The sequence below is a fragment of the Symphodus melops genome, assembly GCF_947650265.1.
Source record: "Symphodus melops genome assembly, chromosome: 18".
Classification (NCBI taxonomy): Eukaryota; Metazoa; Chordata; class Actinopteri; order Labriformes; family Labridae; genus Symphodus; species Symphodus melops.
The window spans coordinates 22810443-22837684 of record NC_136708.1 but is presented as its reverse complement, the minus strand read 5'-3'; the positions used below and the strand labels follow the sequence as shown (position 1 = coordinate 22837684).

The window sequence follows — 27242 nt, the reverse complement described above, 5'->3', positions numbered from 1 at the left end:
GAGAGCGGCGCAGCGTGAGCATGGATCACATAGACCTGGATGAAAAAGACCGGAGCGTGCCCAAGTAAGGAGACACCTCTTTCATGCTTTTATTCATTATGAGCTTTTTTATAAACAGATGTTTACAAAGAGCGTGTTCTTGACTCGTGTTCACGGCAGAGTTTTCTTTAAAGATTTATATTTGGTTTATTATTATTCGGCTCTTAATTTGAAGGACAGTGGACAGAGTAGGACACATACACTGAGCGCCGCATATTCACCAGGCCGCCTGCGTCACTGCTTTTAGTTTTTTAATCCTCTTCTGAGAAAGCTTAGACACGAACGATTCAGGCTGAATGGAAGAGGAAGACCTAAGAACAGGTCCCTCATGTGGTCCCTCATGTGGTCCCTCATGTGGTCCCTCATGTGGTCCCTCCTGTGGTCCCTCATGTGGTCCCTCATGTGGTCCCTTCTGTGGTCCCTCCTGTGGTCCCTTCTGTGGTCCCTCATGTGGTCCCTTCTGTGGTCCCTCATGTGGTCCCTTCTGTGGTCCCTCATGTGGTCCCTCATGTGGTCCCTCCTGTGGTCCCTTCTGTGGTCCCTTCTGTGGTCCCTCATGTGGTCCCTTCTGTGGTCCCTCATGTGGTCCCTTCTGTGGTCCCTCATGTGGTCCCTCATGTGGTCCCTCCTGTGGTCCCTTCTGTGGTCCCTCCTGTGGTCCCTCATGTGGTCCCTCCTGTGGTCCCTTCTGTGGTCCCTCATGTGGTCCCTTCTGTGGTCCCTCATGTGGTCCCTTCTGTGGTCCCTCATGTGGTCCCTCATGTGGTCCCTCCTGTGGTCCCTTCTGTGGTCCCTCATGTGGTCCCTTCTGTGGTCCCTCATGTGGTCCCTTCTGTGGTCCCTCCTGTGGTCCCTCATGTGGTCCCTCCTGTGGTCCCTTCTGTGGTCCCTCATGTGGTCCCTTCTGTGGTCCCTCCTGTGGTCCCTTCTGTGGTCCCTCCTGTGGTCCCTCCTGTGGTCCCTTCTGTGGTCCCTCATGTGGTCCCTTCTGTGGTCCCTCATGTGGTCCCTTCTGTGGTCCCTCCTGTGGTCCCTCATGTGGTCCCTCCTGTGGTCCCTCATGTGGTCCCTTCTGTGGTCCCTCATGTGGTCCCTTCTGTGGTCCCTTCTGTGGTCCCTTCTGTGGTCCCTCATGTGGTCCCTCCTGTGGTCCCTCATGTGGTCCCTTCTGTGGTCCCTCATGTGGTCCCTTCTGTGGTCCCTCATGTGGTCCCTTCTGTGGTCCCTCATGTGGTCCCTCCTGTGGTCCCTCATGTGGTCCCTCATGTGGTCCCTCCTGTGGTCCCTTCTGTGGTCCCTCATGTGGTCCCTTCTGTGGTCCCTCCTGTGGTCCCTTCTGTGGTCCCTTCTGTGGTCCCTCCTGTGGTCCCTTCTGTGGTCCCTCATGTGGTCCCTTCTGTGGTCCCTCCTGTGGTCCCTTCTGTGGTCCCTTCTGTGGTCCCTCCTGTGGTATATGTGTGTGTGTGTGTGTGTGTATATATATATATATATATATATATATATGCAGCACACCTCTCTCATCATGTCTGAGCATTAATTGTATTTGATGGATGGTCAGGAGGCCGTGGGACACCTGTCGGGAGGTCCCCATCATTGAAGACGAACAGACGCCATGGAAGATGATCAAACTGCTGAGGGTCGTCTGTCTCTCTCTGGTCGCTCTGATCGTGTTTGGCTTGGCTCTGTGCAGCAAGGTTTGTTCTAAATACATTCATACACTGTATATACAAAGTTTAGAATTTGGACTACAGTACCCATTTTGAACAACAGGGGTCAGAGTTACAGACTGCTCCTTTAATCAGAAATGGAATCAAAGAAGCGGACATGTTTGTTTTTAATATGAGCTGATGTAAAAGTGCATTCTGTTTGATAACCAGCAGGGGGAGACTGCACTAATCATCCAATTTATTTATGACCTCTCGATATTTTCCACGACTTGTTGTTACTCTGTGACTTCTAATCTCGTTCCATGAAGCCCTGAAATATCTTTATCATGCCTCGACTTTGTTCCAGACGTCTTTCCTGCTGCTCATCACCTTGTCCAACGAAGGAACCAAGATCTTCTCCGATGAGCGGAAACCCGTCACACTGCTGTGTGTCGGCTGCTCGCTCATCGCGCCAAGTGTCCTTCTCTTCGTAAAGAGCATCTGGAAGGCCTGTTACAAATCCTCAAAGACACCAGTCAGGAGCACTATCGCAGTGGTGAGAACTTGACCGGGTCTCTTTACAGTTTTCTGAACATGAGAATTTAAGATTACCATTCAACACAAAAGAAATGATATCAACACCTGTTTTGATACCATGGCAACAGAAATGAACTCCTAGGTATCCAGAGCTGGGTGCTATCGTTGGATAGCTGCTGGCTGGTATTATATAAGTGGACTTTATTCTGACCCATCATCCAAACAACCAAACACCAGCTTTCCAAATGTAAATGTTATATTGCAAGCAATCCCATTCCCTTATTTCTTTGTCCCAGAAGTTGGAAGTTTAATGTGCACCTAAAAAGACTTCTACAAACCTCTCTCTCTCCCTGCAGGTTTTGTCTTTGGAATTTGTGGTGTCTCTGGGTGCAGCAATTCTCATGATAGTCGCAATGCCACACTTTGACATCGTCACCAACGTGAGCATACTTCACAGTGTAGCCGTCCTCTCTGCACTGCTACAACTCATCTCTCAACACACTGCACAGCAGAGGAATCGCTTCCTGGCGCCATCCATCTGTGCCTTCATCCTCATCCTGCTCGGCTACGTCCTGTTCCTCGTGTTGTACGTAATGAAGGATCCTGCTGATTCAAAGATGATGATTTGGGTGGGCCTGGCGGTTGGTGGATCCTTCTTGGTGTCGTTGACCTGGTGGGAAAACTACCTGAGACTGATCAGTGAAAACAGCACCTCTGTTTTCCTCCGGAGCCTGTGCAGAGATGTACGGCGGAGCCAGAACATGTTAAATATCCTCTCCAGCCTGCTCAGGATCGCCGTGACCGCCTGTGTGCTCGGAGCCTACGTCCCCCTCAGCAAGCTGGACTGGGACGTGGTCAGATTCATCCCCAGGCGTGAGACCACAATTATAGCCATCATCATTGGTGTCCAGCTGATCTCCTCTGCACTCTGCCACTGGTTTTCACTGGTAGCCTGCAAGATGCACGCCATGCGACGGTGCTTCATCCTGCCTTTGTACTTGGCCTCTCTGGCTGTCATGGCTCTGCTCGTCATCCCCTCCATCGTTTACTATCAGGACTACAGAATCAGTCTGAATGCAACTCAGAGCATCAACTTCACCAGCTACTGTGATGTTGTTGTGGATGGAAGAAGCGGAAACCTAAATGGTGGTTTCTTCCCAAATCTGGTGTTGGATGTCACGCACACTCTCTGCTTCCTGGACATGTCCAATAGAGTGGACATCAGCATACTGACAGGTAACAAACTTAACCTACAGTTCAACACCTTACATGAAGTTACACAAATCACTAAGATGGCATCAACGCAAAACCTATTTTCATCTTGGCAACAACATTTCCAAAACCAGTTTCCAGTCCTTTTTGGTTCCTCTTACAGAAAGGTTCAGATAGCAAGCAGCATTTACTCTGTAGAACTGATTCAGCACGAAAAGCTTTCTGGGTGTTCAGTTTGGCAGGTTAGCGGTTTCACAGATGGCCCAAACTTTTCTTTAACGCTTAAATGTGTTCTTCAGCTTCAGCAGTGTCCTGGTGGCTCGGCATGGTATTGGCCACTGTCCACCTTTGGAACCTTGGCCTGAACCGCATCCAGAGGACTCAGGACCTGTTCATCAGGAGGGTGTATGAAGGAGGACTTATAGAACAGTCTCTGCTCCTCAACACTCGATTCGACATTCAGACATCTCGGAAGCGGAAGCAGTGAGTTAAAGTCTGGTTTTCTTATACGGGTCCTGTGTCCTTTGACCTTCATCGTCCACAACTACCACGCCGACAAGACTTATCAGACTCATTAATGGCATTTCTTTGGAACATCCTGAGCACTATTTGCACTGGAGACGTTTAACTGGGGACCTCTTGTAAAATGGGAATCACAATAGAAAAGCAAAGTCTTTCATGTACCTTCAATTTCCCACTAACACATCTGAGTTGATTGTGCATGTTACCAAACCTGTTTGTGACCTTTAATTTAACGAAAGGCTGTAAAACAAACATGACGAAGCTCTTTGTGTCCAACCCAATGATTGCCATCTCTAATATTTAATTACACCTCTTCATAGCGACACAATGGCATCTCACAAAGCACTTCAGGGCTTCCTGTAAACAAAAGAAGACAATAAATGTCAGGTCTATAAATATGTATGAATGAGCCAAACAGGTGTGTCCTATAATCACAAAGCGTTGTACTTATGCAATCAATAGTCTTGTTGAGTGTAAAGTTTAAGAGCCACTTCGTGCTGACGTAACGAGGTTTGTTGTTCAGTGAGGTCCGAGCAGAGAGTCTGAGTATGCTGTCTGTTTTTGGCAGACGGAGGCCTCTCGACCCAGTGAACGTGTTCTTTTGTGCGACCATGTGGCACGAGACCTACGACGAGATGATGAAGATACTCATCTCATTGTTTCGGTAAGTATTACATGTAAACCATTAGATCCCGACCTGGGGTCCGGCCCGCCCTAGGAGGGCTGTGAGGATCTGCTTTGAACTTGTTAAAGTGATGTTTGAACATTGAGTGCAAAGTTTGCTCAACAGTCTTCAGGTAAGATCATCCTATCGTCGTCATTGAAGCACTGTATCATTGTTTTCTTTGTATGGGTTCCTGGGTGGGGGGCTCAGCTTTTTTAAGATCCAAGGAGAAAAGGTTAGGAACCACTGGTCTCAACAGTTGGATCCCAACCTGGTTTTCACCTCATAAGGGGGTCAAGGAGCTAATAATAACGTCAAACGTCATTTTAAAAAGGTCTTTTACAAAGAACTGATGTGCTGGCCTGGACAAGAAAAAGCTCCCCCTGAATTCTCACACATTGTTCTTTGATAAACTTGACATGAGTGGATTCTTTTTCCTTTACAGAATGGACCAGTACAGGCCGAAGACGGAAGGACAGATGAGTGACGTGACCTTTGAAGGCCACATCTACTTCGACGACGCCTTCACCAACGTCCCCGGCAGTCAGGGCCGCCACGTCAACAAATACGCCCAGATGCTTGTGGACATAATCCGAGAAGTTTACAGGTAGAACACGAGACACACGGACCTCACAGCTCGTCCCCCGAGTCCAAACATCTCACTGATGAGCCTTTCAGTTAACCCTTTGTTCCTTTATTTTCAGTATCTTCTTAAATCTGGATAACGGCCTCTTCGAAAAGCAGCAGCAGATCCCCGATCAGAGTGTGGTGAGGACGCCATACGGGGGACGCCTGGTCATCACCATGCCTCATGGAAACAGTCTAACAGTTCACTTTAAGGACAAACAGCTCATTCGCCACAAGAAGAGATGGTCTCAGGTAGGACAACCATGCAGAGTCGTCTGGTTACCATCCATGAGAAAACACGCAGAACCTGTTCAATCAAGCACTCTGACAGTATTTGATGTTTTCCAGGTGATGTACCTGTACTATCTCCTGGGCTTTAAGCTCTCCACTAAATATTACAAAAGGCTGGGCAAAGGAGGGATGGAGGCTGATCTAAAAAGAGAGTTTCAGGTGAGAGGGTGAAAAAAACACAAACAGAGAAAAGTGGATTTTTAAACATTTTTAGCCCTTTATATGGATATGAAAAGACGCTATGTGTAAAACGATGTTTTTCTTCCTCCAGAAAGAGAAGCACAACACCTACCTCTTGGCTTTGGATGGGGACACAGACTTTCAGCCAGCTTCTGTGATGTTGCTTGTTGACCGTCTGAAACGTTATCCACTTGTCGGTGCTGCATGTGGAAGGATTCACCCCACCGGATCAGGTCGGTCGAGTCCACAAGAACAGGGACATGAAACATTCATTGAAAATCAGTTCATACTAAATGATGCTGGTTCAGGCTTTGCACTAACCGCTCCGTCCTCCTCGGGCAGGTCCCATGGTGTGGTATCAGAAGTTTGAATACGCCGTGGGTCACTGGCTCCACAAGACGGCAGAGCACGTGTACGGCTGTGTGCTGTGCAGCCCGGGCTGCTTCAGTCTGTTCAGAGCCTCAGCGCTGATGGACGACAATGTGATGAAAAAATACACCGTCAAGGCCTCAAATCCAGCACATCACATCCAGTACGACCAAGGTAACTAAGGTCGCTCTCACACATGAAGTCCGCTGGACTCAGAGGTGAACTTGTAACAGTGTTAGATCTCTTATTTGGTTCACTTTCTCACGAACTGAAGTCAGTGATGTGAAAACTTGTCTCCTCCAGGTGAGGACCGCTGGCTGTGCACTCTGCTGCTGAAGCAAGGATGGAGGGTGGAGTACAACGCGGCGGCCGACGCTTACACCAACGCCCCCGAGGAGTTCAAAGAGTTTTACAACCAGGTAACAGAAAGAGTCATTCTCAATCATTTGCACCTCTGATATGTTTTCTGATGTTCAGGTAGCTCCCATGAGAAGTCTGATTAGCATGTGATGCTACATTTTATCAAGGAAACGAAACTGCTCTGTGCTCTTTGGGTTTTGACTCAGACTTGTACGATGCCCTTTGACTCAGGTGTCTGAGAATGCCTCTCTATTGTTCTCATTCACATTTTAAAGAGTCCAATTAAATGTTATGTGCCTATGAAATCTGAGCAGGTATAATTATCTCCTCCACATTAATCCCTCTATTGTCTTCATAATTATGGCATTGTGAAAGAAGCATGCAGAGACACGTCAACACTTCACGTCTGAGTTACATAAATGATTTGTGAATAAATAAAGGTCTGATCAGATACTGAATGCTCAGTCTATCTCAAGCATCTTTCTGCTTCAAACTAAAAGTACTGTAGCTTTAAAATCAGAGAGGCGCTCAAGAGGAGAATGTGAATGAGTCCAGCTTTATGCTAATCTGTTCCCTTTTCAGCGTCGTCGATGGGGACCGTCCACCATGGCCAACATCGTGGATCTGCTGGGCTCAACCACCCTGATTTCCAAGAGGAACCCGTCCATGTCCAAACCCTACATGCTCTACCAGCTCTTCAGCATGGCGTCGTCCATTCTGTCCCCGTCCACCGTCGTCCTCATGATTGCAGGTCACCCTTGTTTTAGAGCGATTGTTGTTTTTTCTGATGTGATGTTACGATGATGTTTTCCTCTTTGGGGGACTAAAGTCCAACTGAATGGAACAATGTTTTATGAAGTCTCACCGCCTCTCCTGAATCCACTTGTGATGAATCCTGTGATGAGGCTCAAAAATGTGTTTCAATTTGCACAGTGTAAGCCCGGCTTTATAAAGTACAACCAAGCGAGCACATGACGTAGCACTGTAGTCCAGACCGCTGTAACCGAGACCACATGCTAAGTCTAGAGAGAGAGAGAGAAGACCAAGGCATGAACCAAACCAGAGTGCTCCAAGACCAGCACAAGACCAAGACCAAAGCATGGCAAGACCGAGACCAAGATATGACTGAGACAGCAGTGATCCGAGACCAAGACCCAGACCAAGACCAAGACCAAGACCAAGACCGAGACCAAGATATGACTGAGACAGCAGTGATCCGAGACCAAGACCCAGACCAAGACCCAGACCAAGATATGACTGAGACAGCAGTGATCTGAGACCAGGTCAAGACCAAGACCAAGACCAAGTCAAGACCAGTTCTGTTCCTGAATCAGTACTTTGATGATATTTTGGGATAATAGAAAAGTCAGGATTTCTTTAAAGGAGCTGTTTAATGATGTACTTTAGTAAATGAATGATCGTTTAATTCCGTGCTGGTCGAACTAGTTCTCATGTCTGCTTCCTGTCCATCCTGCAGGTTGTTTGACCTTGTTGCTGGACATTCATCCAAACGCTGCTCTGGTCATGTCTCTGATTCCTCCGGCCATCTTCCTCGGCATCAGCTTTAAGCTCAAGTCAGACACTCAGATCACCATCGCAGCGGTCTTGAGCATCATGTACGGCTTCCTCATGATGATCGCAGCCATGGTCATAATCGGTATGTGACGCCAAAGCCTTCTTTCTCTGAGAGGCTCCCATGTTCATGTCTCATTGTCCCTCTGTTCATCCTCCATCAGGGAACATGGTGAAGGAACAAACCATCCTGACTCCCAGCAGCCTCTTCATCATCGCCCTCGCCTGCTTCTACCTGGTGACTGCGTTTATGCACCCTCAGGAGGTCGGCCTCATTGTCTTTGGCTTGCTTTACATCGTCTGCATTCCCAGCGCCTACCTGCTGCTGACCATTTATTCCATGGTCAACATGAACAACGTGTCCTGGGGCACCAGAGAGACCACGCCCCCTGCTGGAGAGAACCAAAAAGCAGCCACCCCCCCTCAAACTCAAGCTGAAAAAGGTAGATAAGGCTTTCAAGCTAGCTCAATGTGACTTGTTGTTAAGTGTTACTAAACAGTGCAGAGCAAAAACCTGTCGAACATTCCCCCCTCTTTCTTCTCTGTTTATCAGTTTGCAGATGACACTTTGTTCTTTCTTTGAAATTGCTCTTATATTTTGCAGCCAAAAGTGCGTTCACACACTTCTACTCGCAGTCGAAATGCTGCAGAAAACTGTGCCAGAGAGGTGACGAGGAGGAGCTCATCGCCAACCAGGAGAACCAGGTGATGGAGGTGGAGAGGCAGGAACCTCTCCCTCTAAACACCATCGTGGAAGATGTGGGAGGGCCAGAGGAGTCGTCAAGGTAACCTCAGACATCATCACTCCTCACAGTTTGAACTGACATGCAGAGATCAGCAGACTGGAGGAGAGGCTCACACTGACTTTATACAGAGACTCTGCTGCAGTCCCCATACATCAGAGAACATTGAATTGAATGATGACAGACAGCAGCCACACCCACAGAACATCGACCTGAAGGCACTCACACCTACACACGAAAGAATCATCATCACATAGCAGAGCATCTGCCCCAAGGACATCACACCTTTCTAAAACCATGCTGATTACAGTTCAGAGGGTGAAGAGCCAGATCCTGTTTATTACTTCTGTTGTCACGATAAGTTGACATAACTCTGCAGGATGACCTTTGGAAGGGATTATTAGTGTCAGAATGAAAACGTTTAACAGACGAGCTGAATATGAACATTCATTCCACACGTTGCTCAAACATGGATGCACCTTCCTGATCTTCAAACCTATAAAACTGTTAACCCTTCTCCTCCTCCTCCTCCAGGGGACACACGTCTGCTTTACCACATCCTCACCAGAGTGAGTGTCCTTAAACACTTCAATCAGTCCCACCATGGTTTTAATTCCTTCCCTTCCAGCAGATGTAACTGTCGCTCTGTTTCCTGCAGGTTGGGTTTCACAGCTGCAGGATTTATCCGATGACATGCGCATGCAGGAGGACGAGCTGGACCAGGTGGGACATGTTTGTTACTCTTCTCAGTCATCATAATTGTCTCTTTGTTGTCTGCCAAAGATGTTGTGATTGTCTTCGTGCTAACTGGTGACCTTCAGCGTCCTCATGAAGACTTCTCTGTTTGTCTCAACAAATCAAAATCTACTCTTCAGAAGTGATCCAGAACACCCGGCTCAGGGTCACCAGGGTCGCACGTTGAACCGGAACACCGGCAGTCTTATTGTTTGCCAGCTTCTCTTTTTGTTGGCCGTGTCTCATCTCGCCAAAACTCCTCGCCGCTTCATGTCGGCCCGTAACGACCCGTAGGTCTCATGGGAACTTCCAATATATGGGACAGGTTTACTGAGAGTCTGTGTTTCCCCCTGCAGGATGAGGATCAGTTCTTCAGAGAGCTCACAGCCAAATATCTGGAGCCTCTGCCCGAGGACAAAAAGAAGCAGAAACAAATGGCTGAAGAGCTGAAACACCTGAGGAACAAGGTGAGGACACGTAAGGGAGAAGCTCTGAGGATGTCTTCATTTAGAGACGACTTCACGTCTTTGAAGCAGCAGGACTTTATCAGTAACGTATGGTGTCTGTCTCCTGCTCTTCAGATCACCTTCGTGTACTTCATCTGTAACGCCTTCTGGCTCATAACCACCTTCATGCTGCAGCTCACGCAGACGTCCGTCTTCATCCGGGTGCCGAAGGTCGACATCAACCTGCAGCCCATTGACGGGTACATTTACATCGACCCCATCGGCTTCATGTTCATCCTGGCCTTCGCCCTGCTGGTCCTGGTCCAGTTCTTAGCCATGCTGTACCACAGGTAACGGCCCTCGTCCAATCAGAGCAGAGCTGAATATTAAATATACGGGAGCTTCCTGCTGACGGTTGTTCTTCTCTGTTTCAGAATATACACGCTGATCCACTTTGTGGCCTTTTTGGACACCGAGCCCAGAACTGACAAACACAGACAGGAAGTGAGTAAGGTAAACAACCGCTTCTTCCACTGCCCGCTTCCATCGCTGCAACACCTGTTCACCTGATAACTGCTCTCATATCTGGCAAACCCAGGGGCGTCCAAAACGGCCTTCAAAGCCCCGCCTACCTTCTCTGGTCCAATCAGATCCAGAGCATTCAGGAGCAGAATCTAAAGTTAGAAGGAGGACATACTGGCTGCTGCATTGTTGTCAGAGAAGCTTCAACACAGCAGGTTTCCTTCATGATCACACAGGAAGAGAGCAGCTCTCTGATTGGCTGATTGATCACAGGGGAAGAGAGCAGCTCTCTGATTGGCTGATTGATCACAGGGGAAGAGCGCAGCTCTCTGATTGGTCCTTTAAGAAACACAGCTCTCTGATTGGTCCTTTAATAAACACAGCTCTCTGATTGGTCCGTTAATAAACACAGCTCTCTGATTGGTCATTTCATTCAGTGTGATGACCCAGTTCAAGCTGACAGCTGAAGATCTATAGTTTCTGATTAGTGATTGTGATTGACACCCACACGCTACACGCTACACGCTACAGAACGTGCCCGCTTGTCATTGGTTCTGGGTGTCTCTGTGATGTGTATTAAATATTTGCGTTCTCTGCAGGTCATAGAAGACAAAGACTTTGTCCATGATGATGATGCTGGTAAGGACAATGATGACGATGATGAAGATGACGATGATGATGACGATGATGACGATGATGATGATGACGATGATGACGATGACAGTGGCGACAGCATCATATATCCGAGGACGTTGAGCTGGAGACAGGATGGCGGGACTATGGTGTGAAATGAAGACTCAGCGTCCAAACAACAGAAACCTCTAGAAGCACTCATGTACTGTACGTCGAGCGACTGTGACTCCTCCCCCGCTCCAGCCTTAACGCCCCGGGCCCACTAGGCGTTTAAGAGCGCACAGCCAGAAAAAAACGCTCTGTGTGATCATGTGACGCATTAATTACGTATATTTAAGATGTGAAGGTCGTTGAAGGTCAGGGCCAACACGGCCAGGGCCATTATTTATTGTGTCTGTGTCTCTGTGAACGTCGATGAGCTCTGTTCCACTTTTAGAAATAGATTTAGTATTTATAAATATGATTGAATATTAATGCTGTAAAACAAACCTCATGTTGAATGTAAAGCTTTTAAAGTCTGAATAAATGACGTGACCTCACCTCAGCCTCGGGCGTCTTCTTTAAGGAGCGAAGCAGCAGAATCCAAGATGGCGGCTTTGTGAGTCAGAGGTGGAGACCACACGTGTCTGTGTCAGATACAAGCAGAGTTTAATGACACACACACACGCACAGACACACACACACACATACACACACACAGACTGCTGTCACACCAGAAAACTCACCTGGAGCCAGTGTGTGTGTGTGTGTGCCTGTGCGTTTGCTTGTGTGAGCGTGTTTGTGTTTGTATGTGTCTGTACGTGTGTGTGTGTGTGTCTGTACGTCTGTGCGTGTGTGTGTGTGTGTGTGTGTGTGTGTGTCTGTACGTCTGTGCGTGTGTGTGTGTGTGTGTGTGTGTAGCTTCCTTTAAGGTCACATCCTCTTTTCATTTCTTCGTCAGTCTGTTTTTATATCCTGTCTCATTTCAGCTTTTGGGTCAGGGGTGGCTGATCATGTGACCTTCAGCTTTTTGTGTGACCTTCAGCTGTTTGTGTGACCTTCAGCTGATCATGTGACCTTCAGCTGTTTGTATGACCTTCACCTGATCATGTGACCTTCAGCTGATCATGTGACCTTCAGCTGATCATGTGACCATCTCACCCACTCAGAAACATGACTCTTTGACCAGCTGCTTTCTGCAGACTCTGCGGCGCTGAGTCGTAAATCAGAGTGAGACAACGAGAGCTCACGTCCAACACGAAGAACAAATAAACAGAGGCGTTCAGAGTTCATCATAAACAGTTTAATTACACACGCGTGACGTCAGAACAGGAAGCTGATGTTTATTCTGCACACGGAGCTTTTATCTCGCAGCATGTTCGATCAGACGTACGCAGTGATCCTCAGAAGAAGAACCTGCTCACAGAAATTATACACTTACAGAGACTTGATGTCTAACTTTGACCTTTGACCTTTAGCATGTTTTATCCCACTGGACTCTCCCGGTCTCCATGATCAATCAAACTTTGTGTTTCACCTTTCATACAAAGATGGATCACAAAGTGCGTTAACATCAAACAACACAAGCTCCTCCCCCACAATTAAAAAACAGGTAAAATAAGGAGATTAAAACAGGAAGTGCAAAAGCTATCTGAGGAAACACTGGAGGTTAAAATGTAATAAAACTGATGAGATCAGTTAAAAGCTCAGACCCGGTCTTGAGTTTGTCTCAGGTCTCCAGGTCGACCTTAACGTGGGCGTGTTTGTTTCTCAGTAGCTGCAGACGTTTGTAAGCAGAGCTCGCCGTGCAGCAGGTGTCTCTGACCTCCTATCAGGAACGATTTGACATCACGTGTTGGAGGTGAAGTTTTCAGTCTGGACAGCAGACAGAGATGAGTAAACTCTCTCTCTCTCTCTCTCTCTCTCTCACTTCCCTCTGCTCACCTTCTGGTCTCTGCACGCCGCACCGCACAGTTCCTCGTTTCATCACTGAATCTTACCGCCACACATCAACACAGGAAAATGACCTCAACACGTTAGCATGTGTGAAACAGTTATCTATCAGCAGCATGACCTCAGCACGTTAGCATGTGTGAAACAGTTATCCATCAGCAGCATGACCTTAGCACGTTAGCATGTGTGAAACAGTTATCTATCAGCAGCATGACCTTAGCACGTTAGCATGTGTGAAACAGTTATCTATCAGCAGCATGACCTTAGCACGTTAGCATGTGTGAAACAGTTATCTATCAGCAGCATGACCTTAGCACGTTAGCATGTGTGAAACAGTTATCTATCAGCAGCATGACCTTAGCACGTTAGCATGTGTGAAACAGTTATCTATCAGCAGCATGACCTCAGCACGTTAGCATGTGTGAAACAGTTATCCATCAGCAGCATGACCTTAGCACGTTAGCATGTGTGAAACAGTTATCCATCAGCAGCATGAGCATAGCACGTTAGCATGTGTGAAACAGTTATCCATCAGCAGCATGAGCATAGCACGTTAGCATGTGTGAAACAGTTATCCATCAGCAGCATGACCTTAGCACGTTAGCATGTGTAAAACGAGCCTCACCGCCTGCGTCTGTTTTAACATCATGTTGATGAAATGACGTCACACGCTCATGTATGTTGTGTTTTATTTTGAAACTGACCGGACGCTCTGTACCTTTGTCTGACTTCCTGTCTCGGTCGATCTTTTCTGTTCAGCTTCATGAGCGTAGCGGCGCTGCTGACACGCTCTGGAGACGGACCGTGGTGCTCACAGCGGGAACAGGAGACAGTTTGAGAATAAAGTCTGTGGGCTGCAGGTTTGATTATTTAAAGAAGGGGCACTCGTCTCCACACGACCTGGAAACGTGTGGAGGCGCACACACACCGACACACACACCGACGTGTGTGTGTGTTGGTGTGTGTTCAACTCGTCTGTGGGATTAAAAACATAATTTGAGCAGCTCTCCGTCTCGTCACATAAAGCGCTTCCTTTTTTAATCTCGGAGCGAAGTGTGAAAACGTTTAGATTGTTCAGGTCGTCAGACATTCATCGACGTGTGACTCCGCCCCACGGCGGAGCTGTCGTCCAGAGAGCGCTCGTTGGACTGGCTCGTCTGTCCGTCTACGTCGCCCTCCAGGGCTCTCTTGAAGACGCCGGTCAGACTCTGCCTGAAGCGTCCCCTCACGTCCAGGCCCATGCAGAAGTACAGCAGTGGGTTCACACAGCTGTTGAAGTAGGCGACGCCGGACGCGATGGGATGCCAGATCTTCACCACCGGGTTCTTACTATCCACCATCTTCACCAGCAGGAGGCAGTGGTACGGCGCCCAGCACAGGAAGAACGCAATCACTAACGATGCCAGTATACGCAGGGGGCGGGCCTTTCCGGACAGGCGGGTGCGTCGGATGCCGACCGCGGCCAGGATGTAGCAGACGAGGATGACCATAAAAGGCAATATGAAGCCACACAGGAAGCGGATGGAGTAGAGCGCCACTTTGGCGCTGTTGTCCCCCTGCGCCGCCTCCTTCACGTCCAAAGAGCACTTGCTCAGGTTGTTCTTCCCCAGGTACACTTGGCGGTACACGTAGTACGGCGTGCTTAAGATGATGGCGGTGACCCACACGCAGACGGCCACCAACCTGGCGGCCCACAGGGTGCGGCGTCTCTTGGTGAGGATGGGCTTCCACACGCAGAGCACCCGGTCCAAACTGATCACGGCTAGCAGGAAGACGGAGCAGAACATGTTGGCGTATTTGAAGAAGCCGTTGAACTTGCAGAGGAAGACGCCGAAGGGCCAGTGGTCGAAGAAGAGCTTCTTTACCAGGGAGAAGACTCGAGTGAAGCAGAAGATCAGGTCTGCTACGGCCAAGTTCACCAGCCACACGTTGGTGACCTTCGGCTGAGGAGGCAAGGACACGAGAACATGAGGACAGCGAAAGAGAAAAAAACATCCTGCTGAAGAATAACGAGATCCTCCACCTTCAGCTTGAATCCGGCCACCCAGATGACGATGGTGTTCCCTGTGATTCCGAGCACGACGGTCAGCGTGTAGAGTACGATGGAGACGTTGTCCATGATGGAGTCGATGTCTATAGTCGTCGCCGGCTGGTGGTTCTGGGACGGCTCAGACACGAGAGGAGGGGCTTCAGTCGACATTGTGCTGCTGCTGCAAAAAAACAAGAAGACAGGAAAATGATCCGTCACTAAATCTGCCGAGTGCACCTGATGCAGACCATGTTAATAAGTGGTCCTGTTTCCTGTTCAGCCATGAAGAGACTCAAAGCAGAGGCATGCTCTGTTGTTTCACGACTGCAGCAGGGGATTATGGGTAACTTCCTCTTTTGATGTCTAAAAACATCCGAAAGCTTCAAGCAGGAAAAAACCCTGGACGGACTGACGCTTCATCAGGAGGGGAAAAATCAGCATCAGGGTTTAAATGTTAAAAAGAGGACTTTATGTGTCTACGATCACGTGACGCTACCAAACAAACGTCTGTGTCGACCTCCTGACTCACTGTCTGCCTCGGTGTCTGACCACGTGTAACTGAGGCCACACGGAGGAGGAGGAGGCGGGACCCCGTCCACACGTTCAGTGATTCTTCTGCAATGACCCTAACCCGACCCAAAGTCCAAAAACCTTCGAGGCTGGCGAACACGCCACAGTGAGCTCTGCGGCGTGTTCAAGACGTCCTGCATGTCAAACATTTTTAAACTCTCACCTTCAAGGCGCTCCATAACCTCGCACCTCCGGACCTTTCTGATCCACCTACACGCCCACCCGGACCCATCAGCGGGGTCCTGGGCCGTCAGCCTTCAAATCACCTGTGTGACCACGCCCTCCTCACTGTTTGATCGTGTTGTTTTCACTCGACTGTAAGGATGAGTGACATGAACGCGTTTTATTATTAATAATAAAGCTTTCTGTAGCTTCAGCGTTTAGCCAGCTCTGCATGTGGTGGACACTGTAGCTTCAGTGTTTAGCCAGCTCTGCATGTGGTGGACACTGTAGCTTCAGTGTTTAGCCAGCTCTGCATGTGGTGGACACTGTAGCTTCAGTGTTTAGCCAGCTCTGCATGTGGTGGACACTGTAGCTTCAGTGTTTAGCCAGCTCTGCATGTGGTGGACACTGTAGCTTCAGTGTTTAGCCAGCTCTGCATGTGGTGGACACTGTAGCTTCAGTGTTTAGCCAGCTCTTCATGTGGTGGACACTGTAGCTTCAGTGTCTCTAACCTCTCTCCATGTTTCAAAAGCATCTCCAACATTGATCCTACTTTGAGCAGCTTTCTGCTGCTGGAGCTCTCTGATTGGTCCTTTCACTCAGCGTGATGACCCAGTTCAAGCTGACAGCTGGAGATCTATAGTTTGAAGGTGATGATTAACAACATTAATGTAAAGACTGTTTGAAGTCTGGCTTCAGCTGCACCTACAGATGAACCTTCAATCACTGTTATTGTGTGAGTTGTCCCGGCCCACACCCACACGCCACACGCTACACGCTACACGCCATCTCTGCAGCACAGAATGTGCTCGCTCGCTCGTCATGAGTTCTGGGTGTGCCACTTCAGTACTGAAGTGTAGTAATTAGGTTGACTTTGTCCCTGATTGGTCCGTTAGTGGACAGAGATACTGAAGTGTGTTTCCATGACGTTGAATCATCGCTGAGAAGAAGACGGAAAACTAACCAGGGTTAGAGGTCGCTACGCCGCCATGAGGACGAGACCTGGCCTCAGTTAATATACACACACACGTATGTGTGTGTGTGTGTGTGTGTATATATATACTGTATATCTCTCTATAATACTACTCCGTACATGTGTGGAGAGAAATGTTTGTTTCTTACCTGCAGATGATTTGCTGATATCACAGCGCTGAAGTCGTGTCCCTCGGTCTCTGTGGTCAGAGGAAGAAGTGAAGACGCAGAACCATAAACTCTGTGTGTGTGTGTGTGTGTGTGTGTGTGTGTGTGTGTGTGTGTGTGAGTAAACAGTTCCCTGATGTCACTGTTACTTTAAGTGGTTTTACTGCCGCTAGATATGTCTGTATACACACACACACACACACACACACGCACGCACGCACGCACGCACGCGCACACGCACACACGCACACACGCACACACACACACACACACACACACAAACTCTTCCTCTTTCTCTGTTATGTTGTTTGTGTGACCACGTCTTCCTGTCTGACTTCTCTTTTTCTCACACACACTTTGTCTGTCTTTGCTTATAAATAAACTCTCACACACACACACACACACACACACACACACACACACACACACACACACACACACACACACACACACACACACACACACACACACACACACACACACACACACACACACACACACACAGAGCTTCGATCATCTTGACCAATCAGAAGTCTTGATAGAAGGAGAACTTCATCAAGACAGGAAACTGTCTCGTGTTGATGCTGATTTCTGCAGAAACAATAAAACCGCTCACGGTCTCCAGCGCCATCAACTCCTCGCCATTTATGGTAAACGTGTCGTCGTGTGACAAGAGACGCTAAAGGCTTCTCGTGAGCCAGAGGAGGGAAAGAATGTATATGAGCATAATATGAGATGTTCCCTTCATGACATCACAAAGGGCAGTAGCCCCTCCCCTTCATGACATCACAAAGGGCAGTAGCCCCTCCCCCAGGTGGGTGACACTCCCACAGCTAGGTGTTTGTTCTGCCCTCTGAGTCTGCCTTCTCACCGTAAACAATAGGACATGGAGCCAGAAAGCAGCGAGTACACCCGAGCCCTTCCAGAGAGGGGGCGTGGTCAGACACAGCTCATTTACATATTTAAAGCTACAGACACAACTCGTCCTTTTGAATGACGACTCTTTAAAAAGTGACAGTTCAAAGAGGAAGCGTGTTTTGGAGACAAAGCCACAGGAAGCTAAAGAAGTGTCTTCACTCAAAGTTTCTTCTTCGTATGAAAATGTCCCAATGTGCGATGACTTCCTTCTTTCGATGTGTCCACGATCAGTCGACCTCCTGATGTTGCAAAAAGGTCAGGACAGAAATAGGACAGCGAGGGGAGAACATCCTCATGTCATCATCGTCATTCATTCATTCAAATCTTCAGAAACAGAAGAATCTCTGCAGCGCTGAGCGTCCGGCCGCATCAACAGGAGAGGAACCACATCACACTGTTTTCAGCATTTCATCACAGCTTGGTTCCTGTGAGCAGATATCCAGGACCAGCATTCATAATATCAGAATCACATTTGTCTTTGTTGACATTGTTCCTCTTTCAGAAGGAATAAAAAAAGAACAGCTCTCGTGGAAAGGAAATGAAGTTAGTAAGAATGAAATCAAAAGCTGTACAAAGACAACATAAATACAGAGACATTTGTACTTCCTTATTCACATTACAAACTGGTTTGAGTCTTGTTGATGCTCACGGTCCTGTCCTGCACCTCAGTGCTCAGAGCCGCCCACAGGGAGCTGCTGATGGAGTCCCTGTTCACAGTGACTTCCTGCTGACCATTAATAATAATAATATTAATAACAATATTTATGATCTAAAAGTGAACAGTCTGATGTTCACTGTGACTCCACGTTTTGTCCTTCACAGGTTAGGTACATTATGCTATATAAGTTTTAAATCTAATGCTAATGCTAACTGCACAGGTTATGTACATTATGCTATATAAGTTTTAAGTCTAATGCTAATGCTAACTGCACAGGTTATGTACATTATGCTATATAAGTTTAAGTCTAATGCTAATGCTAACTGCACAGGTTATGTACATTATGCTATATAAGTTTAAGTCTAATGCTAATGCTAACTGCACAGGTTCAACATATAATTATATTGACTCTTAGTCACATAGGGGCTGCTAAATCTTGTTTGGGGGATTATTGTATACAGAGGGGAGGGGGGACAGCGGGTGTGTATTGTAACTAATGTCTTGTGTCCTGCCTGTCTGTATACTGCTACTGGATGCCTTGAATTTCCCTCGGGATCAATAAAGTATCTATCTATCTATCTATCTATCTATCTATCTATCTATCTTCTATCATTCAGCTTCTTCATCAGCGTGTCCTTATGGCGCCCTCTGGTGGCTCAAACATGCATGTGTGTCTCTCCTACAGACGCAGCACTCATCTTCATTTCTCTTTGTTGACTTTCATCGACAAACTTTGCTTTTCACAGCCACAACGCACACGACTCTCAGCAGGGCATCAACAGTAAGGGGTGTGTGAGGGTGTGTGTGTGTGTGTGTGTGTGTGTGTGTGAGAGGACACAGTGAGGCAGCAGAGTGAGCTCTGGGTCGGCTCCTTCCTTTAAGTCTGCAGCAGATGAAGGAGTCAGATATTTAGCTCGTTCCTGGAGCTGCTCAGTGCTGCTTGACTCAAAGACACCTCACATCCAACACTGACTCAAAGACACCTCACATCCAACACTGACTCAAAGACACCTCACATCCAACACTGACTCAAAGACACCTCACATCCAACACTGACTCAGAGACACCTCACATCCAACACTGACTCAGAGACACCTCACATCCAACACTGACTCAGAGACACCTCACATCCAACACTGACTCAGAGACACCTCACATCCAACACTGACTCAGAGACACCTCACATCCAACACTGACTCAGAGACACCTCACATCCAACACTGACTCAGAGACACCTCACATCCAACACTGACTCAGAGACCTCATCAGACTGACTGGACTCTGTTCACGTCTGCAGCACATGTCAGGCTGCAGCAGCCAATCAGATGTATGATGCCTCCATCAATGATAACTCAGCTCCGAGCTTTTCGCAGGAGAGGGAGGGGGTCAGGGGTCAATGTGAGCGCAGAGCTGAAAAGGTTTTTAATCATAGCAGTGTGATGAATATAAGCTGTGGAAGGAGAGGAGCGAATGACAGGCCTGTCAGTGTGTGTGGGAGGATGACACACAGGGAGGTATCTGAGCATGTGCAGTTCACGTACAGGTGTGTGTGTGTGTGTGTGTGTGTGTGTGTGTGTGTGTGTGCTCAGGTGAACAATCACAGCTTCCTGCTGATTCTGTTTTAAAGACACTGTGAGCATATTAAAGATCAGCAGGCTGACGTTCTTCATCACAGAGACAGAACAGTTTCATGAAATCACAGGGTTTACTTTCATATTCAGGTAAATGGGCTCGAGGAGGAGCCGAGACACGGTGAGTTATGATTTTTCATAAAACGGTAACCACCTTGTCTTCCTGAAGTTTGAATTCATGGCCTGAGAGAAGGCGGGGACAGTTTAATGAAGATCTTTATGTCCATCCTCCCCGCTCTGCAGCACCTCGTCTCCTGTGCGCTCTCCTGAAGTTCTGTCATTGATGCCAACTTCTGCAAAGACTCACATCAAGGTGATCGTTGTCATGGTTTCTCCCTCTCCTCCTCAGTCCCGAGGCTTTTTAAACACAACACCAGAGGCTTCCTCCAACTGCTCGCCCATTATGCTCCGAGTACCTGCGTTGCCCCTGGTTACGGGAGTGATTTCTTCATTTCTTCTCCCATCACGTCCTGCCTTGTATTCCAGGCACGCAGCTGGCAATGTGAGTGTGTGTGGCACACACACACACACACACACACACACACACACACACACACACACACACACACACACACACACACACACACACACACACACACACACACACGGACCTGAACACACACATCTCTAACATGGCGGGAACGTGTTACACACACTCTTCATGTAAACCAGGAAAAGCTTTTTCATCAACCAGGATCACAGACCCTCATGGGGACTTTCAGTAGTTCTCTGTGATCTTGTAGTTCTTCCTGTGATCTTGTAGTTCTTCTTGTGATCTTGTAGTTCTCTGTGATCTTGTAGTTCTTCTTGTGATCTTGTAGTTCTTCTTGTGATCTTGTAGTTCTTCTTGTGATCTTGTAGTTCTCTCTGATCTTGTAGTTCTCCTGTGATCTTGTAGTTCTTCCTGTGATCTTGTAGTTCTTCCTGTGATCTTGTAGTTCTTCCTGTGATCTTGTAGTTCTTCCTGTGATCTTGTAGTTCTCCCTGTGATCTTGTAGTTCTTACTGTGATCTTGTAGTTCTCTTTGATCTTGTAGTTCTCTGTGATCTTGTAGTTCTCTTGTGATCTTGTAGTTCTCTTGTGATCTTGTAGTTCTTCCTGTGATCTTGTAGTTCTTCCTGTGATCTTGTAGTTCTTCCTGTGATCTTGTAGTTCTCTGTGATCTTGTAGTTCTTCCTGTGATCTTGTAGTTCTTCCTGTGATCTTGTAGTTCTCTTAAAACGTATTTGCTCAGAGTCGACAAAGAAGAAGCACGGACTGTGAGAATGTGCCAAGAAAAGGAAATGTACATTATGGATTCATATGCGACCAGCTTATGAGATGACAGCTGGGAACACGGCGACGCTTTAATGTAACATATGCTGCTCCCATCAAACAGATAATCAAAGCGTGTGCTGTTATTGTGATTGCACCTATTAGGAGGCGATTGCAGTTTATTAAGCCATTTGGGGACATCAAGGGAGGTGCAGATGAAAAGCAGGAGGTCTGTAATTGTGTGTATGTGAAAGGCATCGCTCATGAAAGTGCACAGACGTAGCAGCAGCGACTTCAATGATGATGTACAAATAAACATGAAACATTATTAATGCACACATAGACATGTAATGGGATGAATATATCTTGAAACAGCTGGCAGTATAATGCAAGGTAGCGTGCTTCTTTCAGGTGTGTGATTGCACCTATTAGGAGGAGATAGCAGCTCATTAAGCCCTTTGAGAAAACAGGGGAAAGCCAGATTTGAAAAGGTGCTACATGTAGCGTTATCACATCAATTAATCATGACACCACAATCATTACGGCGTTAGTAAGATGAAAGAGAACGGCGTGACAAGAAGCCTCCAGGAGACTCCTCCATGCACGGCTGAATAAACACGGAGATGTAAAAGCCTTCAGGGGAGACACAAACACACAGGAACGGATCAGATCTGAAGAACTGATTAAAGATGATGAACGTTTGAAATGGACCAAAGGAGATTCTTAACCTGGGCAACTATCTATTTCACTTAACATACGTGACAACAACATCACACGCTCTCATATCAACAGGAATATATTCCCTAAACTCTGGAAAATAAACTTTAAAAAACTGCTGACTCATGCTCGTCTGATCAGCTGCTGTGATCCTTCTTCATGAACAGTCCAGGCTCTGCTCCAGTCCAGACCTCGCTCTTTAGGTCCCAGGTCAGGGGACGGCTCCCTCTGATCACGCCAAGATATGAAACCGCCAGAGATGTTTCATGCATAAAGTGTGTGTGTGTGTGTGTGTGTGTGTGTGTGTGTGTGTGTGTGTGTGTGTGTGTGTGTGTGTGTGTGTGTGTGTGCTTAGCGCTGTCCCTCTGGTCATTCATCACTCTAACTTACTCCTCTGAGCCCACACACGGAGCCAGGTCGATGTGTGTTTCTGCATGTCGTGGGGTCAAACCCTGGATTGTTCACCAGCCAATCACAGAGCTGACATATAGAGACATTCACACCTTCAGACAGTTCAGAGTCGGCAGGTAAGCAGCATGTGTTTGGACTAGCCACGCCATGCACGGGGAGAACATGCAGACTGCACACAGAGAGGCTCCTGTCAGACTGGGATTCAAACCAGCAACCTCCTCCCTGTAAGGGGACAGAGAGAACCACTGCAGTCTCTTCAGGCCTCCTGCTGTTTCATCGACACGCAGCTCTGATACGAACACAGATTCTCATCAGAGCGTCGTGTAGCAGGAATGAAATAGAAAATATTTTCTTTCTATTGTTTGTCTGCAAACATGTAAAGTTCAGCCGTTAATGCTGAATGACACACATGGAGGACATTCACACCATTAAGCAGTTTAACACCTGCGACATCCATCTCGTAAATGTGACAGTGAGCGGTCGATGGGGAGGAAGACGCCTGTAATGAACTGTGACCCTGACATTTCACCACGCCAACATCAGACTGCAGGTTTTATGAAGAGACACTAATGTACACATGTATAGTCCCCAGGAGGGACATAAAGAGGAGACATTCATCAGAGCCCCCCCCCCCCCCCCCACACACACACACACACTGCCTTTAACCAGAGTGTAATTATAGGACTGTAAAGTGACAGAGAAGCTGATCGCCTGCTGTGAGCGTGGCAGATTATGTGACCAAATGTTTATGCAGACAAGTTAAAAACACGTGTGTGTGTGTGTGTGTGTGTGTGTGTCTGTGTGTGTGTGTGTGTGTCTGTGTGTGTGTGTTACCTGCAGCACAGGCAGAGCTCAGTGCTCGTCTGTTGTCTCTATCTGGGCCTGCAGACTGCAGGAGGAGTGAGGGCGGCGTTCCTCTGTGAGTCTAATCTCACTCTTAATTCCATCACTCTCTCTCCCTCCGTCATTTGCTCTCTCATCTGTTCTTTGGCTTCCACTCGCCTTTCAGAGACGCTGCTGCACTCTCGCTTTCATTGATTGGCTCTCTTGTTAATCACATTCTCACTAGATGACCTCTCACTGAGGTTCCTTCATCTCTAATAAGCCGTCTCTAGAAAACATATTTGACAGGTTAAGGATGATCAGTGCAATGCTTCTTAAACTGAGAGGTTAGAACGCAGAGCACCTGCAGAGCTGGCTAAACACTTATTTATTTATTTATTTATTTTTACAGGGACAGTGCATATTAATAAACATTTCTGTAAATATGCCAGAGTTAGCCAAAAGGCTAATTTTCATCTGTTGTCCCTGGCCAGATTTTATAAAGGGCTCCCTAAAAAAAAAAAAAAAAAAAAAAAAAAAAAAAAAACACAATAAAATTCAAACATTGAAAAAAGCCATAAATGGAACAACATGAGAGTAGTGAAAATACATAAACTATACAGGACAAACAAGAAGAAGCATTTGATTAAAAAATGTCTAACATGCAGGACAGACGAGGAGCAGCATTGAGCAGACATAATGTACAGAATTTAACAGGTATTAGTAAAAGCACGTTTCCAATAACCTCCTAAAGTCAATGTGACGTGCACACAGGACAACATGAAACACAATTATACAATAAACACAGATGACACCAGGCCACATATAAAACACTGAGTGAGCTATGCCTGAAGCTCACAACAATACAAACTAAAACATGCAGGCCACATTCATTAAAACTGAAGCTACAGTGTCCACCACATGCAGAGCTGGCTAAACACTGAAGCTACAGTGTCCACCACATGCAGAGCTGGCTAAACACTGAAGCTACAGTGTCCACCACATGCAGAGCTGGCTAAACACTGAAGCTACAGTGTCTCTACATGCAGAGCTGGCTAAACACTGAAGCTACAGTGTCCACCACATGCAGAGCTGGCTAAACACTGAAGCTACAGTGTCCACTACATGCTGACCTGTGTGAGAGGAGGGGGGGAGACAGCTCTCTGTGATGATTAGAGTTTAGACTGCAGTACTCATTTTAAACACTAGGGGGCAGACTTACACACTGCTCCTTACCTGAGCCTTCTAGGACTCCTACTGAGACGATGATGAACTTAATCAACAAACAAAACAAACATTTAGTTTCAGTTCTTTATTAAAATCATCTTTTTACTTCTGTCCTGCTCGCACTACAGCAGTATTGTCATTTTCCTCAGTGGTTGTACATGGAGCCGAAGCAAAGGGTGGGAGCATCCTGTGTGTGTGTGTGTGTGTGTGTGTGTGTGTGTGTGTGTGTGTGTGTGTGTGTGTGTGAGGAGCTGACAATAAAGTGTAGCACAATCATCTGGTACACTCGTTCAGTACAGCAGTATTAATACAAGGCCTTGAGACATTGTTCAGAGGTGAACAGGCAGAAACTGTCCATGTGTTTCCACCGGAGGCTAAAGTTGGCCTTGCTGGGACCCGGGTACGTAAATGCTTCATTTCTAAACCAAGGACTGAAAATGACCTTTGAATTTAAATGATGTAAGCTAAAATGCAGACTTCCATCTGATGGCGGCGTGGAGTCAGTGATGGCGTTAAGAGACCGCCTTTGTTAGCACAAAGTGTGGACTGAGCCCAGCTTGACCACTTTAGGCCTGAGTGGAAACCACATGAGCTAACAGATTAAGCCCCGCCCCCTGACATGTTGTATTAGCTTCATCGGTTCTGTAAAATGAAGAAACTGTGTGTTTGTGGTGTTTCATCCTCGTCTTGTTTGACTGCAGATACAAAGTCCGTGAGTGGCGCCTCCAGGCGGGCCGGCAGGGAGCGCTGTGCGTGTTCCAGGAGACACTAACAGATGCAAAATAAAGCCTGTGCTGCTCGCTACATCGTGTTCAGAAGAGGTCGCCTTATTCTACTCCGGTAGAAACTCCAGACTCCGATGTCAACCCGGACCTGGATGGAAAGTTCTGGTAAAAGCTGCTGTATCCATAAAAGGTTTAATTAGTCGTTATCCCACACCGAAGAAAAGGCCCCTCTGGGTCGACAAACACACGCCGCCACAGCTACAGTGACACGGTCATAAGACACTCGCACACCCCGCCACAATGTCACACCGTTGAAATCTTAGCGTTAGCTACAAAGCTAATGGAGGCGGATGGTTGGTCTTAAAGGGACAGTACGTGGGGTTGTATGAGGTCCTTGTCAACAGTCAGCGTATTGACCACAAGAGGCGCCGATCAGGGAACGATACCTTTAGATCCGTTTACCGTCAGCAGGCCGCTTTGTCTACAAACTACTTCAACACGCCGCATACCTGTTCAGGGGGAGGGGCTACGCTGAATGCATATAACCAAGCTTCCTGCTTGAACTTACGCTGAGCTCCATTTCACATCCTGTCAGCCGCATGACCTTCAAACTTCCTTTCCTAAAGAAGGACACTTCGACACGTCGCCCGGCAGAAGTTGACTTGCTCGCTGCTCGGCCGGCGCTCGGCTGCCCGTCAGCACTGTTAGCCAGCACCCGAGCTAACCGGCTAACTTATTGAGACGGACCTCATATAAGCACGCTGTCCCTTTAAGTGAGCAAAAACACAGTTACATACTGGTCTCTGTTTCCACTGGGGAATCGGACTGGGCAGGAGGTTCGAGACAAGGAGAGACAAACGGACAAAAGAGACATATTCATTTAGATAATACCCAAAATTTAGTATACAAACTCATGTAACATATATCTTAGCGCTTTGAAATATACTTTCATATATATTTATAGATGCTATTTTTTAGATGAAATAAATATATCCACATATACTTTTCTTTTTTTTTTAAAAACAGACCAGCTTTACAATAACAGACACGCAACAACACAATGGATAGACGTGAGGAAAAAGAGACGAGGGGAGAGGAAGAAAGTTTGGTGGCTCATTTCTCTGATGAAGCGCTCCAGCTTCGTGTTCACACCGCCAGCAGCACGATGTACGTTTGTCTCTTTACGTAAGAGCGTTAAAAAAAGAGAAAGGATGCAAAATGTGAAACAAATCATTCACAAGTGTTTTGACCGAAGCCGAAGACGGAGGCTTCTTCTCGTTTCATTCTGCTCGCGGTGTGAATGCACAGAGAGCTGACACACTGACTGCCAATCTGCACAAAGTCCGAAGGCGCCGCCGCGTTCAGTCAGCCGCACAGTTGGGCTCCGAGACGATCACGCCGTTTAAAGACAAACGTGCTGACAACATGTAACTCTGTCTCTCTGAGGAGGACTTGTTGTTCACTCGGTTCTCACGTGTTTGTAGAGAGATGGACGTTACCATCAGGAGTCTGCATGTTGTGTTTTATTTTGAAATTCACCGGTCGCTCCGTTGAGCCGCTGGCACGCTCTGGAGGCGGGCCGCGGCGCTCTCTGAGGAATCGTGGACTCGAGAGGAAGTGAGCGACGCTGACGGACTGTGTGGACATTGGCAGTGACTCCATTTAAAAGCTGTTTGTTGATTGTTTTAAGCAACGGAACAAAAAACGCCTCCATGATTTTCTTTGAAGCAGGTAAAACTTCAACCAGACTGTCGATATGAGGGAAGAAGTGTTTTCACACAGAAGTTTAAAACATGTTTCATTTATACTGCAACAAGAAAGAATCATATTCTATAACGCTACCCACCTCCACAAATAATTATATATATGACATACAGACTTTTTTATTCTAAAACAAGGCAAACAAACTCTACGCAACAGGTTCATGTTAAAAAGGTTTTTCTTCAGC

At 47.2% G+C, this 27242-nt stretch overlaps 2 protein-coding genes across 3 annotated transcripts; one reads left to right on the top strand and one right to left on the bottom strand.

Moving 5' to 3' along the window:
* Positions 1-12191, top strand: LOC306839900 (chitin synthase chs-2-like; the record flags this gene model as incomplete). Its single annotated transcript, XM_079368846.1, has 23 exons — positions 1-64; positions 1598-1733; positions 2053-2241; positions 2579-3458; positions 3734-3917; positions 4525-4620; positions 5066-5227; positions 5325-5499; positions 5596-5697; positions 5810-5951; positions 6061-6261; positions 6391-6506; positions 7030-7198; positions 7925-8104; positions 8184-8462; positions 8624-8804; positions 9297-9331; positions 9421-9485; positions 9854-9964; positions 10079-10293; positions 10378-10456; positions 11065-11104; positions 12142-12191. The coding sequence occupies exons 1-23, from the start codon at positions 21-23 to the stop codon at positions 12189-12191; spliced, it is 3831 nt and encodes a 1276-aa protein (XP_079224972.1). The 5' UTR covers positions 1-20.
* Positions 12192-13984: 1793 nt separating this feature from the next.
* On the bottom strand, positions 13985-17003 carry LOC306839362 (formyl peptide receptor 2-like). 2 transcript variants are annotated; one of them, XM_079368012.1, is made up of 3 exons: positions 16914-17003; positions 15054-15237; positions 13985-14973 (listed from the first exon to the last, which is right to left on the bottom strand). In XM_079368012.1, exons 2-3 carry the CDS (start codon positions 15228-15230, stop codon positions 14113-14115), a joined length of 1038 nt encoding a protein of 345 aa, XP_079224138.1. In that variant the 5' UTR covers positions 15231-15237; positions 16914-17003; the 3' UTR covers positions 13985-14112. The 2 variants fall into 2 exon arrangements, with proteins under 2 accessions (XP_079224138.1, XP_079224139.1); XM_079368013.1 differs by having other exon boundaries at positions 15054-15240; positions 16914-16962.
* Positions 17004-27242: the final 10239 nt, after the last annotated feature.

Excerpts from the sequence above, each read along its gene's own strand:
- LOC306839362 (XM_079368012.1), bottom strand. The coding sequence starts at position 15,230 with ATGTCGACTGAAGCCCCTCCTCTCGTGTCTGAGCCGTCCCAGAACCAC. Across the intron at positions 14,974-15,053 it reads TGGCCGGATTCAAGCTGAAG|CCGAAGGTCACCAACGTGTG; the intron begins GTGGAGGATCTC and ends TTGCCTCCTCAG.